Source organism: Ruditapes philippinarum, unplaced genomic scaffold (assembly GCF_026571515.1).
Source record: "Ruditapes philippinarum isolate M1 unplaced genomic scaffold, ASM2657151v2 ctg7783_1_1_1_1, whole genome shotgun sequence".
Taxonomy (NCBI): domain Eukaryota; kingdom Metazoa; phylum Mollusca; class Bivalvia; order Venerida; family Veneridae; genus Ruditapes; species Ruditapes philippinarum.
In genome coordinates, this window is record NW_026853203.1 from 26,307 (window position 1) to 48,582 (window position 22,276).

The 22,276-nt window shown below is 33.4% G+C and overlaps 2 protein-coding genes and 1 long non-coding RNA gene across 3 annotated transcripts; 2 read left to right on the top strand and 1 right to left on the bottom strand.

Moving 5' to 3' along the window:
• Positions 1-550: 550 nt before the first annotated feature.
• Positions 551-6,488, bottom strand: LOC132736081 (transmembrane protein 17-like). Its single transcript, XM_060723149.1, has 4 exons — positions 6,340-6,488; positions 4,840-4,943; positions 3,067-3,180; positions 551-780 (listed from the first exon to the last, which is right to left on the bottom strand). The coding sequence occupies exons 1-4, from the start codon at positions 6,440-6,442 to the stop codon at positions 553-555; spliced, it is 549 nt and encodes a 182-aa protein (XP_060579132.1). The 5' UTR covers positions 6,443-6,488; the 3' UTR covers positions 551-552.
• A 6,500-nt stretch (positions 6,489-12,988) lies between these two features.
• On the top strand, positions 12,989-14,465 carry LOC132736085 (uncharacterized). The gene is made up of 3 exons (XR_009626542.1): positions 12,989-13,248; positions 13,897-13,947; positions 14,286-14,465. It is a non-coding gene; the product is annotated as an uncharacterized LOC132736085 (long non-coding RNA).
• Positions 14,466-15,203: 738 nt separating this feature from the next.
• Positions 15,204-20,480, top strand: LOC132736086 (golgin subfamily B member 1-like; the record flags this gene model as incomplete). Its single annotated transcript, XM_060723160.1, is given in 5 exon segments — positions 15,204-15,302; positions 15,916-16,035; positions 16,855-18,308; positions 19,230-19,368; positions 20,280-20,480. Coding segments are annotated over 5 exon segments (2,013 nt in total), but the record flags the coding sequence as incomplete, so codon positions are not given.
• Between the last annotated feature and the right edge of the window lie 1,796 nt (positions 20,481-22,276).

Below are 22,276 nucleotides of genomic sequence, written 5' to 3' on the forward strand. Positions count from 1 at the left end.
CCATGCTCTAAATGTGGACCAATCCATTCAATACCAAAATAGTCGGTGGTTTTTCTCACTTAATTGGGAAAAGGCCATAGCCTCTTGATTTTGAGAAAAATTGTTACAATCGCAAATTTGGGAAGTGAAAGAGCTGGTGTTGGTTCAAACTTTTTGGGAAAACTGCATGATTTTAAAGAGGGGATTTTAAAGATGGGAAGAGTATAAGAAAATTTACTGACAGTATAGGTCCTGGCTCTATACTGATGGAAAAGACTATTTACTCTCCGTTCAGGTTTTTAAAATAAATTAAATATTAAAACTAGACTAACAAAAAGTTTTACCCAAAACAAATAGCATGGGCTTTTTATGGGAGCTTCTGATTTTTAAAACACAAAGCACCTCCCAAGTGCAAAAAACAATTCATGGTTTTATAAATAAAATACACAAACTTTCTGGGACAAAAAATATAAACATAATTTGGGTTACTGAAGTTTTATTATTTATGTTTGGTTTAAGAAAAAAATGTTCTGGCCTCCTGACCTTGTAGCCCCGTAAAACCATTGGCATTTGTTAAAGGTGGTAAAAAATTCTTAAATGGAATTTGGTCACTTGATAATTTACCATGATTCGAATAGCAATATATCCACATATGATTTCAAACAGTACAAACAATGCCTCTATGATGTTCACAGCTCTTTCAAATGGAAGAATTTTCGCATCCTCATTGAAGAGAACCAGTAGGATCAGAGGAAACTGTATCAGCAAGGTCAACAGCCAGAAACCAGCCAACTCTGGTACCTGCAAACAAAGGAATTTACATAAAAATGGAACAAAATGTGTATACAAAATAACAGTGATATGTATACTTGAAAGATGTCAACAAATGAAAATCTTAACACTCACAGCAAAATTTATCTCATATTTGGTAACATAACATTGCAGGTAACATATTTACTGGAGCATTACAGGTAACATTATTTACTGGAGCATTACAGGTAACAATTTACTGGAGCATTAACAGGTAACAAATTTACTGGAGCATTACAGGTAACAAATTTACTGGAGCATACAGGTAACATTTACTGGTGCATTACAGGGTACAAATTTACTGGAGCATTACAGGTAAGCACTGGAGCATTACAGGTAACAAATTTACTGGACATTACAGGTAACAAATTTACTGGAGCATTACAGGTAACAAATTTACTGCTGCATTACAGGTAACCAAATTTACTGTGCATTACAGTGTAACAAATTTACTGGATGCATTACAGGTAACAAATTTACTGGTGCATTACAGGTAACATTACTGGAGTATTATGGGTAATAAATTTACTGGGAGCATTACAGGTAACAAATTTACTGGTGCATTACAGGTAACAAATTTACTGGAGCATTACAGGTAACAAATTTACTGGTGCATTACAGGTAACAAATTTACTGGAGCATTACAGGTAACAAATTTACTGGAGCATTACAGGTAACAAATTTACTGTACACTTACAGGTAACAAATTTTACTGGTGCATTACAGTAACAAATTTACTGGGAGCATTACAGGTAACAAATTTACTGGAGCATTACAGGTAACATATTTACTGGTGCATTACAGGTAACAAATTTACTGGTACCATTACAGGTAACAAATTTAAACTGGAGCATTACAGGTAACAAATTTACTGGAGCATTACAGGTAACAAATTACTGGAGCATTACAGGTAACAAATTTACTGGAGCATTACAGGTAACAAATTTACTGGAAGCATTACAGGTAACAAAATTTACTGGTGCATTACAGGTAAACAAATTTACTGGAGCATTACAGGTAACATATTTACTGGAGCATTACAGGTAACAAATTTACTGGAGCATTACAGGTAACAAATTTACTGGAGCAGCATTACAGGTAACAAATTTACTGGAGCATTACAGGTAACAAATTTACTGAGCATTACAGGTAACAATATTTACTGGAGCATTACAGGTAACAAATTTACTGGAGCATTACAGGTAACAGGTAACATATATTTACTGGAGCATTTACTGGAGCATTAACAGTAACAAAATTTACTGGTGCATTACAGTAACATATTTACTGGAGCATTACAGGGGTAACAAATTTACTGGACATTACAGGTAACAAATTTATATTTACCTGGAGCATTACAGGTAACAAATTTACTGGAGCATTACAGGGTAACAATTTACTGGAGCATTGTAAACATTACAGGTAACAAATTTACTGGAGCATTACAGGTAACAAATTTACTGGAGCATTACAGGTAACAAATTTACTGGAGCATTACAGGTAACAAATTTACTTGTGCTTTACAGGTAACATATTTACTGGTGCATTACAGGTAACAAATTTACTGGAGCATAACAGGTAACAAATTTACTGGTGCAATACAGGTCAACATATTTACTGGAGCCATTACAGGTAACAAATTTACTGCTGCATAGCAGGTACATTTTACTGGGAGGGCATTACAGGTAACAAATTTACTGGAGCATTACAGGTAACAAATTTACTGGTGCATTACAGGTAACAAATTTACTGGAGCATTACAGGTAACAAATTTACTGGAGCATTACAGGTAACAAATTTACTGGTGCATTACAGGTAACAAATTTACTGGAGCATTACAGGTAACAAATTTACTGGAGCATTACAGGTAACATATTTACTGGAGCATTACAGGTAACAAATTTACTGGAGCATTACAGGTAACAAATTTACTGGAGCATTACAGGTATCAAATTTACTGTCCAGAGCATTACAGGTAACATATTTACTGATGCATTACAGGTAACAAATATACTGGAGCATTACAGGTAACAAGTAGAACTGTTGACCTTCTGCAAACTAGCTCACTTTAGAGAAGAAGTGGCTCATATATAAAGTAACATTTTTAGAGAAAAAATGACCCATATATATAAAGTAACATTGAACAATATCTCAACTTGAACTACAAATGAATATAGACCAGTCCTAAAACCATCTGTTTAATGCTGAATCATCCATAAATATATATAATTTAAAGTTTCTCCTATATAAAACACTGTAATATGAATGTATGCTTACCCTCTCCATTAAGTTTCCAATGTATCCAACATACAGTCTAACAACTTCAATTATTGTGTAGGTAACATAAACAGCTATCAGCGTGATTTTATACAAGATTGACAGGTACTCGTACTGTAAAAATGACGAGGACACATGAAAATATAAAAACTCAATTATTTTACATTTTTTTAAACGGGGAGAAAAAGACACGTGACACAAGAACATTTTAAATAATTAGCAATTTGATCAGTATTGTTCAGATGATTGAAATGCTAAATATGATAGAATTAAAACGACTCTTTGTTAATATTTTGTCAGAATTTGCAATATGATAATGAACTGATACGATTTTAAACAACAACATTGGAGAGGATATCTTTTGTATTAAATTCATGTATGTACAATAATAATAATTATAATAATCATAAAATGCAACAACAGAAATGGCTAACATTACACTAACATTAGCGCGCTTTAACACTATGATTATACATGTGTATATAGCGCAAATGACATCACATCAAAGTGTTATTACACTAGTGTAATAAAAATTTTATTAAATGGCTTTATAACACTCCTTTGTCACAGTTTATGTGATAAAAAAAAATTTGTATGTATAAGTTGCACAAAAATGAGAATGACTATAAATACTTTTTTGAAGTCCTACAAGTACGAGGGTTGTCCCAAAAGTCTGTGACAAATTTTATCATGGTTAATTTTTAACGCCATTAGATAATAATTCACACACATAACCATTAAGTTTATTATTTAACATTACAACAAATCATTTATAAAAAATTTACTCTAGTTACTTAGAAATTTTCAGTATTAACGACATTGGTTTGGGTTGCCGGCGCACGTCAAATAATTTGCATTTTGTTATGAATAGGCTAAAATTAATTATGTATATTTCAAATATCTGATGATGGGTCTGCACAATGTCACGTTGACTTCCTCTGCTGCTATGTTTACATCATCTCAGAAAATTTTAGTTAAATAACTTAAGAAACGCACCAAGTAACGGATGTATGAAAATATCTCATAAAAAATAGGAAAATTAAAATGGCGACGTTGAAAGAATTTGCGGCACAGTGAATAGGTCACTCAGGTTTCGTGACTATTTCGAGATGAAACATATTAAGATTTTCAAAAAATATACCAAATAGAACAGTTTAGCAACATATCCTGAGCATTTGTTTACTAAAGGCATGAACGGATCTAGAGTTCTCCACTACAAAAAGTGAAAATAAGGAAAACACGAATAGGAAGATCGATCTCCGTCCCCTATTTCCTACATCTAAAAACAGGTGCAACGAGACTGGAAGTTTGCGTATAGCAAAAACTAATGTATGCTATCCAAACATTCCACAGACATTAACAACCACATGATTTAAGTCCGTAATTGACGATTTATTGGTAAAGCTGCACCATTATTGCGTTGAAAGCCATTGAGAGTATTTGAGAAAGGCGCCTTATATAGATTTAACGCCGTCTTTGACGTTTGACGTGCGCCGCGATTCATACAGTTGCCATGGTATTTACGGCATATTTTTGTTGTTTGTTGATATTTTCCTATGTAAGTTTCTGAAAACGTTTTAATTATATGGATTTATAACATATTAAAATATCAAATTCGTACCTATTTTATTTAGCTTTTAAACAATCTTGTCACAGAATATTGGGACAACCCTCGTATTGTTCATTAGCTTCTTTACAATAATAGTAGAAATACATGTACTGTTAGAAAACTTGAATCTTGTTTGAAACTTTGATAGAACAAAGCAGGTTTACCTTGACTTCAAATCCAACCAGCGTAACTATTATCCAGAAAGGAGAAAAGAAGGCATTGAAATAAATAGCCATTTGTAATGGAAGATTTGTCACATAGTCGTTTCCTGCAATTTAACAAAAATAAACATTTTATGACTATTCTTTGCAGATTTTTTCCAGATTACATTATACATGTACAAGATTTATTTACTTCTTGTGGTTATATGAACAATTGGCAAACATTTCACCACGTATTAACATGGCAGACTGACCAAAATGTTATTGCCTTTAATCATTGACTTAAACATTGCCTTTTTTAATGTAACTCAATGATAATAGGCAGGGTATTTCAATAACGAACAATAGCAACTTTTCGGATTAATAATAATTGTTGAGTAATCAGAGTGAAAACAGATCCAGAAGCCGTGCATGAAATACTGAATGACACATTTAAAACAGAAAAAATGAATGATTTCTTAACCAACTTCCCCATAATTTCAGGAAAAGAGTCAACTCCCTATACCAACTCGGCATGGGTCAACTCTGCACGGGTCAACTCGGCCCACTCTACAAAAATGTATATAACGTATTAACTTTGCTTTGCATGTTGTTAAGTTATTTCTTAACTGTATGATTTTATATTTTGTATCATGTGCTATGTTCCTAAAATATATAAATAAAAAAATAAATAAAAAAATGAATAATAAGAAATATCTTATTATCATATAATTGTACTTCTGCCGAAATAAAGTACATTTAGAAAGAAATTGTTATTTATTTGTCTTGCATATTCAATAAAATTAATATAGATCTAATAAAAATGTGTTTCCTTAGATGCATTTTGTTTGTAAAGTAATATTAAAAAAAAAGAAACAAAAAACGTGTTTACTTAATATCATAAGCTTCTAATTAATTGAAGGTGGTATCAAATTTGAATGAATGAGTCAATCATAATTATCATCTAATTAATCAGTATCCTTAACATACACACTAATTGATAATAATAGCTTGTAACAATATATATTTCAACACATTGTTTGACACTGAAGGTATTTAAATTTACAGTTAAACCTACCACGAGTGAGTCAGAAATACAGTGAGATACTCAATCGGTTTAATATCTTGACTCGCAAATAAATGAAAAGTGGGCCGAGTTGACACATGCAGAGTTGGAATAGGGCCGAGCTAACTTGGGGGCCAAGTACGTTTTGGGGCTGAGCTGACCCGGATTCATAATTTCATAGGCTTTGTCGCCTAATTTCATATTATTTCTTGACACAGGGCCATTTGTTCATTAATGTCATTTTTATATTTCTTATCATAAAACTTTGTTTGTTCAATAAAATAAAGTATATCATCTTTGAATAAGTTCATCATTTATTGTTTCTTTCTTCATTTGTTACGAATTATCCATGGTGCGAATTTTTTCAAAACACAAGACCGAACATGCACAAAAAGAACTGCAGCATAACATGGACAACATTAACATTGACAGAAAATAAAATTAATGAAATCGTTGACCTGCTTTTAAAATTTGATGTTTTTGAGGGTCTTTAGCTGATTTTGACACGGGAAACAGAGTATCTGTGACCGAAGTCATCGTTCTCCGAAATGTTGCCTCCATTTTGTCTCAATGTTGTGATCACGTGACGTTGGTAATTAAGAGTGAAATGTATCTTATTTCCCGGAATGGAAAAGGAAAGAACTGTGCATATTAAATGTGTTCCGTAATAATTCTAAGTATGTTTTTGAATTTTTAGTAGACTAACAATAAAAAAGAAAAGAAAAAGAAAATTGATTATATTTCAAGGTTATTGTTACATTTTAAATCATGTTGATGTTGTTGTTAATCATAACCGCCTATGTAGGCGAACCACTGTGTAGTTAACGAATGTCAGACGTTTCACTCCCAAGACGTTTCACTATTGAGACGTTTCACTCCCAAGACGGTTCACACCTAGACGTTTCACTCCCATTTTGTCAATTGTATGGACGTTTCACTCCCAATTTTTAGAGATGTTTACCAGAAAAATTAACAAATTTTAATTTCATTAATATCAAACAGTGTAAAAATGAAATTCAATTTAATGTTTCATTTTGTTGATTTCAAAAGTATTGTTTATACAAATTATTAGAAGATTACTCATTTAATTATGGGTTGAGTGATAAGAGGTGTAAATAAATATCACTTTTATTATAAGTGTAACAACATGAGAAAATTCTATTTATAGTAGATTAAAAAAAATTAGAATAACATAGAAAGAACAACAAAGACATATTATAAAAATCAGTTTAAATATTGAAATCACTACTAGAGGTAATTATAATAAAAAAATATCAATACATTAAAAATATTGACAATATAATGATTTTTTTGTAAGTCTTAAACAATAAAATGCGAAACATGTTTATAAAATATTATTTTTTTAAAATTATTTTCTTTATCAATTTATTAAACAGAAGCCATTTTACAAACTTTAGTAATTGTGGTGTTATCTCATCACCTAATTAGTTGTACAAACACAGACAATCAACTAACAGTTTGACACCACTATTAAATCAGTTGTATAAACACTGCAATTAAGCATCAACAATTTACTAATCAGTGGTTTATTGGACCATTAAAATAATTTTTTGACAACAGCCAATTTAAACAGAAACTTTTCCATAAGTTTTGTTTATATAATAATTAATTTTAGTCACAAAAATATGATTATACATGACAAGTATTGAAAAAGTCCCAATTAATACTTCTAATTTAATTTAAAGATATTTCTGATTTCAATGGCCATTAAAATTTTTGACATATATCGCAAAAGCACTATACTAGCATTAAATAATTTAACAATTTTGTATCTCAAAATTAACAACAAAGAAACATGTTACTCAAAGTTAATTGTTGTCACAAGATTGTTATGCTTTAAATTAAAATTGCCTATCGAGTCCATGTTTACAATAAATCAAATAGTTAATTTTATTATTGTGTTATTTTAATCAAAAATATTTTTTCTTTAAGTGAAATGAAATGATAGAACTTAAAGTACTGAGTTTTAAGTCATTGACAAAAAAGTGAAATCCCCATTTAATTTATTTTTATTAAATTTAAGGTCTATTTTAGTTCAATTCAATTCAATATTTTAGGTCTATTTTAGTATATCATAAGTATCAAAATAATTTTGGTATAAAAAGGGAGTGAAACGTCTTGAAGACGTTTCACTCCCATTTGGGAGTGAAACGTCTTGGTGTGAACCGTCTTGGTGTGAACCGTCTCAATAGTGAAACGTCTGTCTACCGTAGTTAACAGAGTGTAACTAATAATCCTCCGCCGAATATCACTAGCTACCTATGTACAGCTGCACTTATATCCACAGTGTCTCCAATACAGTAGATATATCATATAAAATCTATGTACACTGATACTGTAATAATATACTCATGTATGTTGCTCCACCTTGTTGATTGCTCCGTTACTGCTCCTTGTCTTCTTAGGCTTGAGCAACATTAAAGACTTGTATCTTGCTGAAAGAAGAAGGTAGGTAAGATAGAGAAAATAAGAATTCCTAAAGAAAGCCCAACTACGTCGGCAATGATATTCAAGTTTATGTAGATTTTCTGGCTTCATACTCGGGATAGTTATGTGTGACGTCTAGAATAATTCCAATTTGTTGTTTTGAAGAAAGATCATTAAAGTTCTTTCCAGTTAATATTGTGTACTCTTCTATAATTTCAGACAGTACTTTTACGCTGGAGTTCAAGGATTTCACAGTTAAATAGAAAATGCTCGATATCTTCTGATTCTCTATTGCATAGCTGACACATTGGATTCACTGTATTTTGATTAAATGCTGCTCTATTATTTTTTATAGTATATATATGGTGATGTAAGTAGCAAAAACTTGATAGGACGTACATGTATATATTTATTTCACGAACAGAGTTCCCTTTTGTTGTAATATTCGTATGCACTTTTCCAGGAGTATATTATATATTTATGAATTGCAATGATTCATACAAATTTTACTTTCTCTTTAAACTGGGAAGAGACAATTTCGAATACTGTTTTTTGTCCATACACTTTGTTTTGTAGGATGACCAAGGTTGCGGTTGATGTGGCCAAGTTCGTATTTCAAAAATAGCTTCAATGAACCAACTGGAGCTATTGATACTTTTAACTATTAATTGTCTTCTAGCAAGTTTTTTATCGACATTATTTTCTATCTGATGACAGATATTATTGAAGAAATTCAAGATTCTTTATGTGTAATTGTTCCTCGACTGGTAGAAAACCTGACAGTAAAAATGGGACAGGATCGGGAGCGATAATATTTGTTTAAGTAGTTTCTTTTGAAAAAGTTCTAACTGTAATATATACATATGGTGGGATTATAAGATCTAATCCATATAATAAGACTGCAGATATATAAGTTCTTATAAGATGATTGCCCCGATTGCCCCAATCCAGCCCCCTTCAAGTTTAATGTGTATACTATTCCCCTATGAAGAAAATCTAAGTTGCATAATCTTATCAGTCAGTCAAGCTCATTTGGAAGATGTTACCATTTATTTTGGCAGCAACACCTTATTTTTCCCCATGATGCATAGAATGGGTCATTGGCCTTCCGTGCATCAATATAGTATCATCACAAAAATCGACTTGCATACATACATAGTATCATTCAGTGAATTACTGAATTAAAAATTTATTGGCCACCTTTTGGTTGTTAATAATATTTAAGAACATGAATGGTGACATGTCCGAGGTCCGCACTCTAAGTGCCTGAAAGGGCGTATGGACCCTCATTAAGTCTTAAATAGATACATACATATACAACTAAGAGTAACTAGAAAAGGAAACACATTGTCAGTATAAGCATTGACATATCGTTCCCAGTCCTTTTGAATACATACCTCAACAACCCGGTATTTCTTTCTCTGCAACCGACCTATTCCATGATCTAATATTCGCCGAAATCAAGCTCAGCCTCCTTGACCTGTTTTCTTATAACAGGGACCAAATAATTTTTAAAAAAACAACGATTGCAAACATTCGTCCCATTCAGCTGACTTGAAAATAATCTGGAAACAAAGCGATCCCTCAAAAGCATTAATCACAATAAAATTACATAAGAATTGCAGACTCGGTTTGATTGAGTCTGTACATGAGGGATAATGAATAAGTGCAACATCCCTCACGCCCCCTAGCACCGGCTGAGCGGTACTCAATTCTCAACACTTAATAATACTGCTGGCATCAATGATCCCGATGGACCAGAAAAATATAACAACACTGAAAAGAAGTAAGGGGCAACTTTTTACAGCTGCCACATGGCATTAGTAGATTAGTATAGTACGTATTAGTAGATGGACCAGTTCTAGTAAACTTACCGGCTTCAAAATCTAGCACAAATCCCTCTAGAGAAATGTGTTTGCTCAGGATAACACGTGTCTTTTGAAGGACGTCGATGTAATATTTCTTCTACGTCGGCTCAGGAGTCAGGAATACGAAGTGTAGAGGTAATTGCTGCTTGACTTCATCGGAACGTATAAAGCCATGACTTGACATCAGTTGACCGCCCCTGAATTGCGCTTCTACAATTTATTACCAATTCAAAACGATCAGTTTAAAGCATATTTACAGCTTTATGTTTAAGTTCAAGCAAAATTTGTTTATTTGTATGAATATTAGAATTAAAATGTTATGATATTTCCTAAAAGTAGTATATCTGAATTTTACTCTAAAAATATAAATACCAGGAGGTTAACGCGTCTACCTCCCGTGCTCGCAAGAAATCATACACTCTGAATTAAATAAGCAAGCAATAAATCTTACATTCATCAAAAGTAACAGGTACTTGTGCTTGCGATAAAGTACAAAAGGTTTTTCAACAGTCAACACATAATAAATTGTCATGTCTTCAAGATAAAGAAAATATGCTTGGCAAAAAGTATGCTTAAATGTACCGTCCATAAACCAACGTTTATATAGTGGTGTGTTGTACTTAGATCAAGTTGCTTTGGTGTTGCAAACATCATATGTCGTTGATCATCAACTCAAAGATCACCCACGATGAAGTCATTAGCGCCAAGAGACTCATAGTCAACTTCAAAGTACAAGTTTATAGAATTCTTGTTCTCATTTTCTCACGTTGGCGATCGGCTGTTCTCTTAAGAACGTTTTGTTTTGGTGATGTTTGGACACTGACCTTTTTCACTCATAACTGTCTTTACTATGTCAAGTGCTGAATGGAAGATATGATGGCTAGCCTCTGACTTCACCTTCGATATAAGCTGTTTCTTGTAGAATAGACCGGGAACAGGCTTGCGCGTGTGTGTGTTGGTGCGTGCGTGTGTGTGTACGCGTGCGTGCGTGTGTGTGTGTGTTGTTGATCTTAGTAGGTTAACCTTCTAAAATGGATATGGAGAGTGGCCCAAAGTCAGCATTATTTTCCACAATCTATGTCTGTGGTTCAGGATAAGTTGGAACACAAACATTGCCCTCAAAGGCATCAACTGTGTCAGTTTTTGGCACACTAGCGGAACTTTTGGTGGAATGTCTACAGACTCACTGAGACCGTTGTAGGGATCAATAAACATGTTCACACAGTCAACATTATCATCTCTTGAAACAGTGTTAAACTCATGTTGCAGATGCAGGTACTACACTTGAATGGAATGCCAAAGACAGCGCAGTCTATATGACCGGTGTGAGATACCTATACTAAACATCAAGAACGGAAGACCGTAGAACCCAAATAAAAATGGTCAGAGAAACTGCCTATAAGACTTTATAAGACCCTCAGCTTAAACATCTTTGACAGCCTGCCCAGGAACGATGCGGTGGTTGAACTTTGCTCTATTGAATTCAATGTGGCTTACTGCCGTGATCCGGATTGGAAACTACCAATACCAACAACTCTACGAAACTCAACTAAACGTTTGACAGAATAGCTGGTGTCTGACCTCAACAAAGGGAAACAACATGACTTTATGGACCTAGACTTTTCGTGCGCCTATAACTGGTATCAAATCCGCGACTCCTTACCAAAATTTAACACTATATATTATATACTGTGTGAGAGAGGGAACAAATATATACACGAGGGGGAACAAATACACGAATTAAGGCTTTCCTAGCAAACAGGACACAATCTACGGTCATCATTTGGGTCCCACTAGGTATGTATTTGGTCCAACAGTACAAAAGGTCAGACAAATAACAACAAGATTTTTAAAAAGTACAGTATCCTAGCTACGGGCCCTAATTAAGAAAAGTTTAAGACAAGACGATAACCTGAGTCCAAACCTATTTTAATTGGTTATCAATGATTTAACATCCTGCTTTTGTTATGAAGATGATCCAGTTATGCTTGGTGCCATTCCCCTTAATTATTTACTATATGCAGAAAAACCCCAAACACCCCCCAAAAAAACAACAAACAAACAAAAAAAACCAGTTGATTATCCAATGCATGCTTGATACTACAACATTTTAAAATACATGAAAGTCAACAATGTGATAAGAATCCATATGTTGTTGTACGGAAACAACTGTTGAGTACTTTTAAAATATGATTTATGGATAAATTTGAAAAATGTGGTAGATAATGATGGAAAACTACGTACTTATGCACTGTTTAAAACAATTTTTTGTAGGGAACCTTATTTAGCATTAATCAAAGATAAAAATATTAGAGCTTGTTTTACAAAGTTAAGGATAAGTTCTCACAAATTACAAATAGAGATCGGGAGGTATAAAAAATCAAGTCTGATGAAAAATTTTGTGAAGTATGCAACTCAACTGAAGTTGAAGACGAGCTATACATTTTGTTACTGCTTGCTGTAAGGAACATAGTACATGATACAAATAATAAAATCATACAGTTAAGAGATAACATATAAATCATATATATATAAAACAGCATAAATTAAAGAGCACACTTTTGTCATAAAAAATAATAAAAGGTACTATGCAACTATGGATATCCCATTTAGCTTAAAGCTTATTTCCAATGGGGTCCATAGAAATAAAAATACAACCCTTTCCCCCCTAAAAAAAACAAAAGCAAAAAAAACTAATCTAACTAACTTTGGTCAAGATTTTGGTTTTTTCCAGTATATGTATAAATAAATAAAAAAAAATAAATATAGACCCTAAACTTATCAAGAAACCTTCACATAGACAAGATAACAAAAACGAATAGCACTTTCTTTAATTTTAATAATTTTCAGGGGATTTTCCATTTTCCAGGTACTTTCAACAGCAGGTGTCTGACGCGGGAGATGTAATAAAGATGCGGCGTACCTTCCGTGAAAAAAAGACTCTTTCCGTTAAATTCCGGCATTGTAATGTCAAAATATTTTTGACCAATGAAAAAGCTGTAAATTCGCTCCCTGTTTAAAGTATGGAAATTTGGTAAATAACATGGATCAGTAGGTATCATTTGCCAGAACTTATCTTACTTTCGATTTTCAATGTTTTTGGTAATAAAACATTTAGGTAAAGAAGTTACATTTATTAAAATAATGCTAGACAAACATGCTTTGTTTTGATTCTCTCTACATCCTGGTTTCGTACCATTAATTTTCGTACAAGCGCGACATAAAATTGGAACACGTCTAGTTTAGCGGTTTCTGGAAGATCAACAATATTAGCACACATCTAAAACAGTATTAGCACATGCTTATTGGAGCTCCTACCCCCCACACAACTGTTTTTATGCACACATAGAGGATGTAATTTATTTAGATTCAAATCTACATCAAAATTTATTTTACATCAAAATTCAGGAAAACTAACATTTAGAATCTGATTTGTTTGACCCGAGACTCGGGTCTTGACCCGTGTACATTCTGAAATGCACTTGTTTGACCCTTCATAAAATCAACTCGCAATACGGTTGTCATTTTTACCCATTATAAAATCCGATAAAATCACCTGATCACAGTTTGGGATATATTATTTCTTAAATCTCAATTTAGACATTTGTCACAACCTCCTCTCAACCTACTCTCTTTTACTTGAATTTTGTCAACTTTTTGCTTATGAGACCAACATTATAATGATTATTGTCGTTTCAGAGCATGGAAGATTTGCACATAAAGGAAAATTTGCCATTACAAAATGATAGTGTAAGCTTTAACTTTAAGTATTAACTTCATATTTTTAAATAGTGAGTTATATTACCTTGGAATTTGGCATTGTATCAATGAAAATAATGGTACTCTTTTTTTTTCCTTGTAAATTTATAGTAACATATAGTGATATACTGATGATTTAGTAATTATTTGTTTTACATTACAATGTTTTAATTTCTATAGTTTCTTACCAACATACCAGAAAATTCAATTTATTAATAACAAATATTGCTTGTGTAAAGCATCATAAATTTGAATATTTGAATTAAACTTGGAAAAATCATATAATAATTTTACATTTTGAATATGATGTAAATTTGCCGTTATTTCAGGATGCTGTGAAAGTACTCTCACTGCCTGCTTCTATTAATAAGAGAGCCCCTTAAAGTCTTCAACATGAGTACATCCACTCCTAGAAAGCCCCTCACTGATATTAAACAGGTGGCTAGACCCAAAGACAGTGTGAATATAAAGACAAGTACACCATTCGGGACCCCTCGACCAACAAACTTACATAGGTTTTAACAAACTTACTTTTGTTTAGCATAATTCTATATTAATTTCTAAGTTGTAATAAAGAGATGATTTAGATTTTAATCATTAATACCTTTTGACTTTGAGTAATGAATTTTAATTTTGATGTCTTGTCCGAAGGTTTTTAGTATCAAAGTAATAAAATTATGATATGAAAATTGAAATTGAGCTGCTTTAAAGTTATTCAGTCAAGTAGACTATTGAATTTTTATGTATCATTAAAGCCATGAACGTTCACATTTATATGTAAGAATTATCCACTGTCTAGATATGGACAATTCCATAGAAAATTTAATGTGCACAAATCATATTTACCCATAGCTGAACAATCCCTTGCTTCTGTCTACCGGTTTAAAATTAATATAATTGAGCCGTGCCATGACAAAACCAACATAATGGGTTTGCAACCAGCATGGATCCAAACCAGCCTGCGCATCTGCGCAGTCTGATCAGGATCCATGCTGTTCGCTTACTAACCCTATATCAAGTAGAAAAACTGATAGCGAACAGCATGGATCCTGATCAGACTGCGTTGATGCGCATCCTGGTCTGGATCCATGCTGGTCGCAAACCCATTATGTTGGTTTTGTCATGGTATGTCTCATATATTCTAAACTTGTGAAGTTTACTATTCTCTATTTGTAAGTAATAACCTCTCATCTATGCTTATTGTAACAAATTACAGAAAAGTCTCTTTACATTACGACTGGCTCAGTATGTTACACTTTCTTTTCCTTTTACAAAGCAGGAAATTAAAGCCATCATCATTGTTAAAGAAAGCTGATAAAGAAAATGTGATGACTGACAGTACAAGAGTGAGTATAGTCCATTGTACCATCTCGTGTTTAAAAAAGTTTTGTAATATATTCAAATATCATAACAATAAAGGTGTGTATATCGGGTAATGGGTTAATGACATAACTTTGTGGTTATTATTTTGAGTAAACATTTTCCATAAATGTATGATATTTTTTTGGGAAAATTAGATTTAGTATAAGGTAAATGTGATTGAGATATTATAATTTAAATAACTACAGACTTCCATTTTATTAACAAGATTAAAACAGCTGATACTTAACAATGTATTGCAAATACCCTGTAATTCAGGCTTGGATTTAGCACTGTTTCCTATTCTTATCTGTTACAATCGTGAATGCGCTCAAGCGTAAAACATCTGGTCGGCAATCAGGATTTCACATGTAACATTTTCTGAAAATTTTATTGGAATTGAATCATAATTAAAAGAATTCTCAAAGTTTAAAGAAGCAAATTACCAGATTCGTGTAGTATATGATTTATCATTATGTAACTGTAGCACAATATTGGTATTACCTCCCTTAGATATAGGGTGTGTTTATATATTCTCCCTATACGGCCTCATTAACAGTTACGATATTAAATTAACAGAATTTTTTTTTTTTTATTTAGATGGGAAAGGGTGCAGATTCTTATTCATCAACTCACAGAATGGATGAAATATTTGAAGAAAATGTGGAAGAATTTGTTACCAAGGTTCTTGATCAGTGTGTCCAGGATCTGAATGATGAGGTTAACACATATTTGAGTCGCGTCATGACAAAACCAACATAATTCATTTGCGACACGACAAAACCAACATAATGCGTTTGCGACCAGCATGGATCCAGACCAGCCTGCGCATCCGCGCAGTCTGATCAGGATCCATGCTGTTCGTTATCAGTTTCTCTAGTTGTAATAGGGTTTGTAAGCGAACAGCATGGATCCTGATCAGACTGCACGGATGTGCAGGCTGGTCTTGATCCATGCTGGTTGCAAACCCATTATGTTGGTTTTGTTGTGACGCAGCTCATTTCATAATTATAGAAATTGTAGCAATTAGATTTGATTTACACAGAAATTATTTTAGTTGGAGTATGCAGGAAGCTTAAAGCTTATAGACACACTCTCAAATACATTCCTGGAACCAACCAGTACTGAGCAATATTTGTAAAGTTTCTTGCTCAAGGAAACAACGTCTGGCCCCTGACGGGGTTTGAAGCCACATGGACAGCGATCATAAGATTACTGGACCGACATGATACCCACTTAGCCATGTCGCCATAAAGTAATTGAATCTGTTGTATTTCAACCAGTGGAAATACTAACCTATTTCTTTTGTCATACACAGGTAGCCTTGATTCATTGATTGGAACCCAGTATTTAAAAATTTTTGCTCTACTGTATGTGGTAAGGGGAAAGTTATCTCAATTATGCAGGTGTCCATTAACTGAAGTTATAAGTTGCATTTAGTTTCAGACTATATTTCTCCTATAACTCATTGATAAATTTAGTATCTTTTTTATACAAATAAATTAATTTGATATCCATTTGACATTTCTGTTTATTTAGAAAACAGACATTTCAAGTAAGAAAAAGCTGGGTGTTGAAGAATTGAAGCCAACTCTAACTGACATCTGTATGTTGACTGATACCCAGTGTGATGACATCAGTTCACAACCTGAAATTGAAGTTCAAATTGAGAGTGAACAGTTAGAATGTATGTCTGACGAGGCGGCTAGGACAGATGGCAGACAAGAGTTAGTGTCACAGTTTGGAGATTTGTCGGTAAATGAGGACAGTTTACTGGGTAACTCTAATTACAGTGATTCCAGCTTCACTGAATCAACAAAATCAGAAGAGGAACTTCTGGCTAGTTATGTGCAGACTCCAAATTTAAATAATTGTTCAGAGACGGATAGTAAAGTAAATGGGAAAGAAATGAATAGTTTTGAACCTCTGGAAGCCAGGAGTCTAGGATTAAAATTTCAGACACCTCAGCCAACATTTCTCGAGAAATTGGCACTCAGACAACGGGTCAATGATGCTACGTCAAGTTTAGCCACATGGGTTTTTCCGAAAGAAGTGACGGAGCACCACGTCCAGATATTCTCTGGAAATAATAAGGTTAAACATATGCATGATGTGGCTTGTTCACCAATGCCGCAAAGTAGAAAAAAATTATCTTCAAATGATAACTTTAATGATAATCAAAATAAAGAAACTGGGGATATTAATGGTTACGATTACGATAAGCAAAAGGGCAACAGTAGCATAAATGATCACATGCATGAAACAAAGAAAGATACTTTGAATTGCAATTTTGACAGTGAAAATGTTACTAGTTGTGAAGAAACTCAAACAAATAAGGACACAAATGTAGACATTGAGTTAGGTACAGCTGAGTGTATTAATAAATCTTTGCAGTCTAATTATTCAACACCACACGGAAAAGTGATGTGTAGAGACTTTGCTTCAGACACAAACATTGATATATTTCCCCCTGTAGCTATGAACTCAGTGGCTTGTTCTCCAATCAGTGTGCCAGTCTGTGACTTCTCTGTTCAAAATGAGGTTGAAACACAGTCTGTTTTATGTTCACCAATCAGATTTGAGAATTGTGATGTATCGATTCAGCATGAAACTGAAATGCGTTCTATGATATGTTCTCCTATCCGTTTCCAAGGAAACGATGTGTCTATACAGAATGAAGTAGAAATGTGTTCAGTCATGTGTTCACCAATGCAGCTACAAGTTCACGATGTTTCAGTTCAAAATGAGATCGACACTCATTCCATAATGTGTTCACCCATGGTTCCCTGCCCGTCTGAAGACAAATATACCTTTACACTGGAGGCAGAGGTGAATGAGATGGGAACCAATACGGAGAGGAAAGTATGGAGCGAGCTTGGTTTACAGATTCAACCGGATATGGTAACCGCTGGTACAGAGATGGCAGAAAATCCGATGACAAGCACGTCAACCAGTATGACACCGCTGAAAATGAATAAGAAGAAAGGCATGAAGTGAGTAATACTTGATAAGATATCTGTTTGTATTGTAGAAGTTAGATCACAAATGCAATCTTTACATTTGTTAAATATGTATGATGTCCGTTGTTATTTCAATGGGTTTCAAAATGAACAAAAATGAATAAAGAAATGAACTGTAGACAATATATATAGACTCTTGGCAGATGAGCTTTTTTTTGTACACAAAGACAAGTAATGAACACCACTAGATTAAGCTGCTTGACTAAATCGCCAGTGGAAAATAATGATAAAATATTTAATGTCACGCGTTATTACAACACAGTTCAAGGCCATAACCTCAAATACACAATACAATATTAAATAAAATATACAACTAGTTGTCAGTCACTATTTCAAAGAATAATACATAATGCAATAGTAGAATATTGTACGTTATACACCAGGTTGTGTTATCATTTCTAAGATTTATATGAGCCGCGTCACAACAAAACCAACATAATGGGTTTGCGACCAGCAGAGATCCAGACCAGTCTGCGCATCCGTGCAGTCTGATCAGGATCCATGCTGTTCGCTATCAGTTTCTCTACTAGTTATAGAGTTTGTAAGCGAACAGCATGGATCCTGATCAGACTGCGGGGATGGGCAGGCTGGTCTGGATCCATGCTGGTCGCAAACCCATAATGTTGGTTTTGCTGTGACGCTGCTCATATATAATACAGTAGCAAAAATACTGTAAAACAATTTGTGTCACAATTTTAACTCAATTACATACTTGTGATTATACACTATTGAAATATGTATTTGTACATAAACGTGTAGATTTTATTTTTCGAAATTACATTTTTTTTTTCATTTTTCATGCCAGATTTTTGCTTGATGAATAACACTGACTTATTAATGTAGGTTTAGATATAACTTATAAGCTTTAATTTAAAATTTCTACTCTGAAACCAGGCTGACGGCAGAGGATGTACGCAAACAACACCCGAGGGTTCTTGCCAATGAGCTTGAGACCTTACGTCTGGAAAACTTCAGGCTAGAAAACCAGGTCAAGGCTTATGAAAAAGATAGAAAAAAACTGGTTGTCCAAAAGGTAAAATATTTACTTACTTTGTAACTCTGTGTTATTAACGAGATTCATTTTGAGGTCTTCCTTTACCTGTCAACCTGGGAAGCCCTGAAAGGGTGAATGGAGTGTCATTCTGACTAAAAACCAAAAGAAAAAAAATATTTAAAGCGCCTAGGTCTTCGCATAACTTATCATTTAATCTTTATTTCATAATGTTCACCTTGAAACACTTCAAAATTGTTATGCAAAACCTTTGATAGAAATGGTATATATACTGACTTTATAGGCAAATTTAGGGATCATTAAATTATTTTTAGAACCATTTATCCTGCAGGACAAGTGAAGTAGCAGCTAAATTCTATTATAAGGCTGCACTGTACTGCTCATCCTTTTGCAAAGTCTCTCAAATTCTGATAATGAATATGGGCATATGAATGGAAATTTTGATCCCTGTGTATAGTTTAAAATTAGTAGTTTTAACATTCGGTGGTTTTATTTGATAAAATTGGTTATATTCGATAAAATGTATACTATAGTTTTAAAGTGTATTAAGCCAGTCATTGAATGTGCCAGTGCTAAATTTGATGACAGTTAAGCTATATATCTAATGCAAAAATTATTGTTTGGATTTTAAAAAAGGATAGTTTAATTTATTGCCTCAAAAGTGAATGGCGCATGCACAAAATCATTGCTAAATGGATAAAACCCTACTTAAATATCAAAATAATATCTTGTTCCGGAAAATTTTATTCTGTTTACAAACATTATTCGTGTGTCTTAAATAACAGACACTTTCTATGTTACAACTTTTTCAGGAATCAACCATATTTTAACAGAACCAATATAATTTTACTGTTGATGAATTTTATGAAAATATTTCATATGATATAGATTTATACCCTTTAACAGAAAATATGTCACTGTTTATATATTAGGATTTACAAGTGAAGTTTGAAGAAAATAAAGCAGCTCTTCGGGAGATGGAAACCAAATACAGTCATGATGTTGATGAATGGCAGAACAAACAGCAAGCCCTCGAGTCAGAAATCTCTGTCCTAAATCTGGAACTAGAAAATAATATATCTGTCCTAAAACTGGAACATGAAAATGAAATGTCTGTCCTAAAACTGGAACACGAAAATAAGGTTATGATAGTTTGGTTGTATCTAGTGAGCTTTACATGTATATCAGTGTTGCATCTAGAATTTCAAAATTATGGGGAATTATCTGCCAGTCAACTGAAAAATGTTGGGGATTTGAAAAAATGTGGGGGACATCTTCATTTATTTTAGGCTTAGGCATTTTTTGACAGCTATTGTCTGCTCAACAATGGAAATAGAAAAAAATAAAATATTGACAAATACTAGTAAAGTGCGCACATCAAACCGTCAATACACACTCCAGATGACCTGGTAGGCTGCTACATGTGATCAAGTACATTTCTTGCATATTAGACAGGATTATCTACCGTTTTACAACCGGTGCTAAAGAAAACCCCTGTCTTACACCCCCCATGTAAGACCAAGTCGCGTGCTTTAAATAAACGTCATTGCCCTGCGCCGCCTTTATGAATAAATTGCGTTCTTATTGATGCCCGTCACTTAACCGTTTGAATGAAGTTGTAACGTTCATTTTACGCTACTTATAAGAAAAAAGTGCGTAATGAGAATATCAGTTTTCGTAATTTCTGTTCGGAAAATAATTTTGATTGTAATATGCAAGAAAAAAAAGAATCCAAAACACCAGCTGTCAGTTACAGACGAGCAAATATCTAGCTCTCTGGTAACTGTTTAGCGGAAACTCGGCAGAGCCTCGTTACGGCCGTAAACAGTCACCCTCGAGCTAGATATTCCGGTCTGTACCGGTCTGTATTTAAGTCATTACTGCGAGTGAAAACAAACATGGCAGAAGGGTTCCAGATACGATGAAGATTAACTGAATTAAGTTGAAAAGATTGTCAGATTCACAACTTCGTGCGCATTGATTTCATTAAAAATGCGTGATCTGCAAAAATTATATGCAAATTGCACATCGCGCAGCCAAGATGCAACACTGAGAATCTATAGATTTTCCTTTTCAGCAAAAAGAATAGTAAGGTTTTCATTTAATATTAATGATTGGCGATCCATATCATCGGTTGAAATGCTTTTAAAATTGGTTGTATTTTCAGCCTGTAGATTAAAGTATCAGCCTTGAACCTTGGTGAAATCTGTTGTTGTGGTTGGCACATCTTTTTCCTCAGATAATAATGAAAACCCTGCAGGATTAAAATGTGACTGATTTTATGTATTCCATTTGGCAATATCGTTAGTTCAGGGATGGTGTTAATTAAAAGTCCCAAATGATATAATGTTGATATATACTAGTACTTGAAACTTCTTGTTTTTGTCTTGCTTGCCTAGCTGTATTCTTGATAAATATATTCTATATTACTTGTAGTTATAGAAAGCTCTCAGCTTATTTTAGATTCTAAATGACTAACCAATAATAATGTCAATTTTTGAAAACATATACTGTAAGGATTTTACTCTGGCTGTCCAAACAGACCGCAATATCTAGCTCAAGGTTAACTGTTAAAGGCAGTAATGAGGCTCTGCCAAGCTTAACATTTACCCGAGAGGGGGGATGGTGGGGGGTGTCTAAGACAGGTTTTCACAGATGTGAACAGTAGATAATCTTGTCTGATATGCAAAAAATAGTCAGTTTAAGTGGAGAGAAGGACATGTTTAACTCCAACTCTCTACGTCTGAATCAGTAAGTTAATGACCATTGTCTCATCCTTATTTTTGCTCCCAGAGATTTAACATGTAATGAGATCTACTAAACTATTTATCATTTTTAATTTACTTTATAAGTTATACAAATTTATTTTAGTTTGATTGTGCTGGAAGCTATAAGCCATATTGAAACCCCTCCTCAAATCTATTTTGAA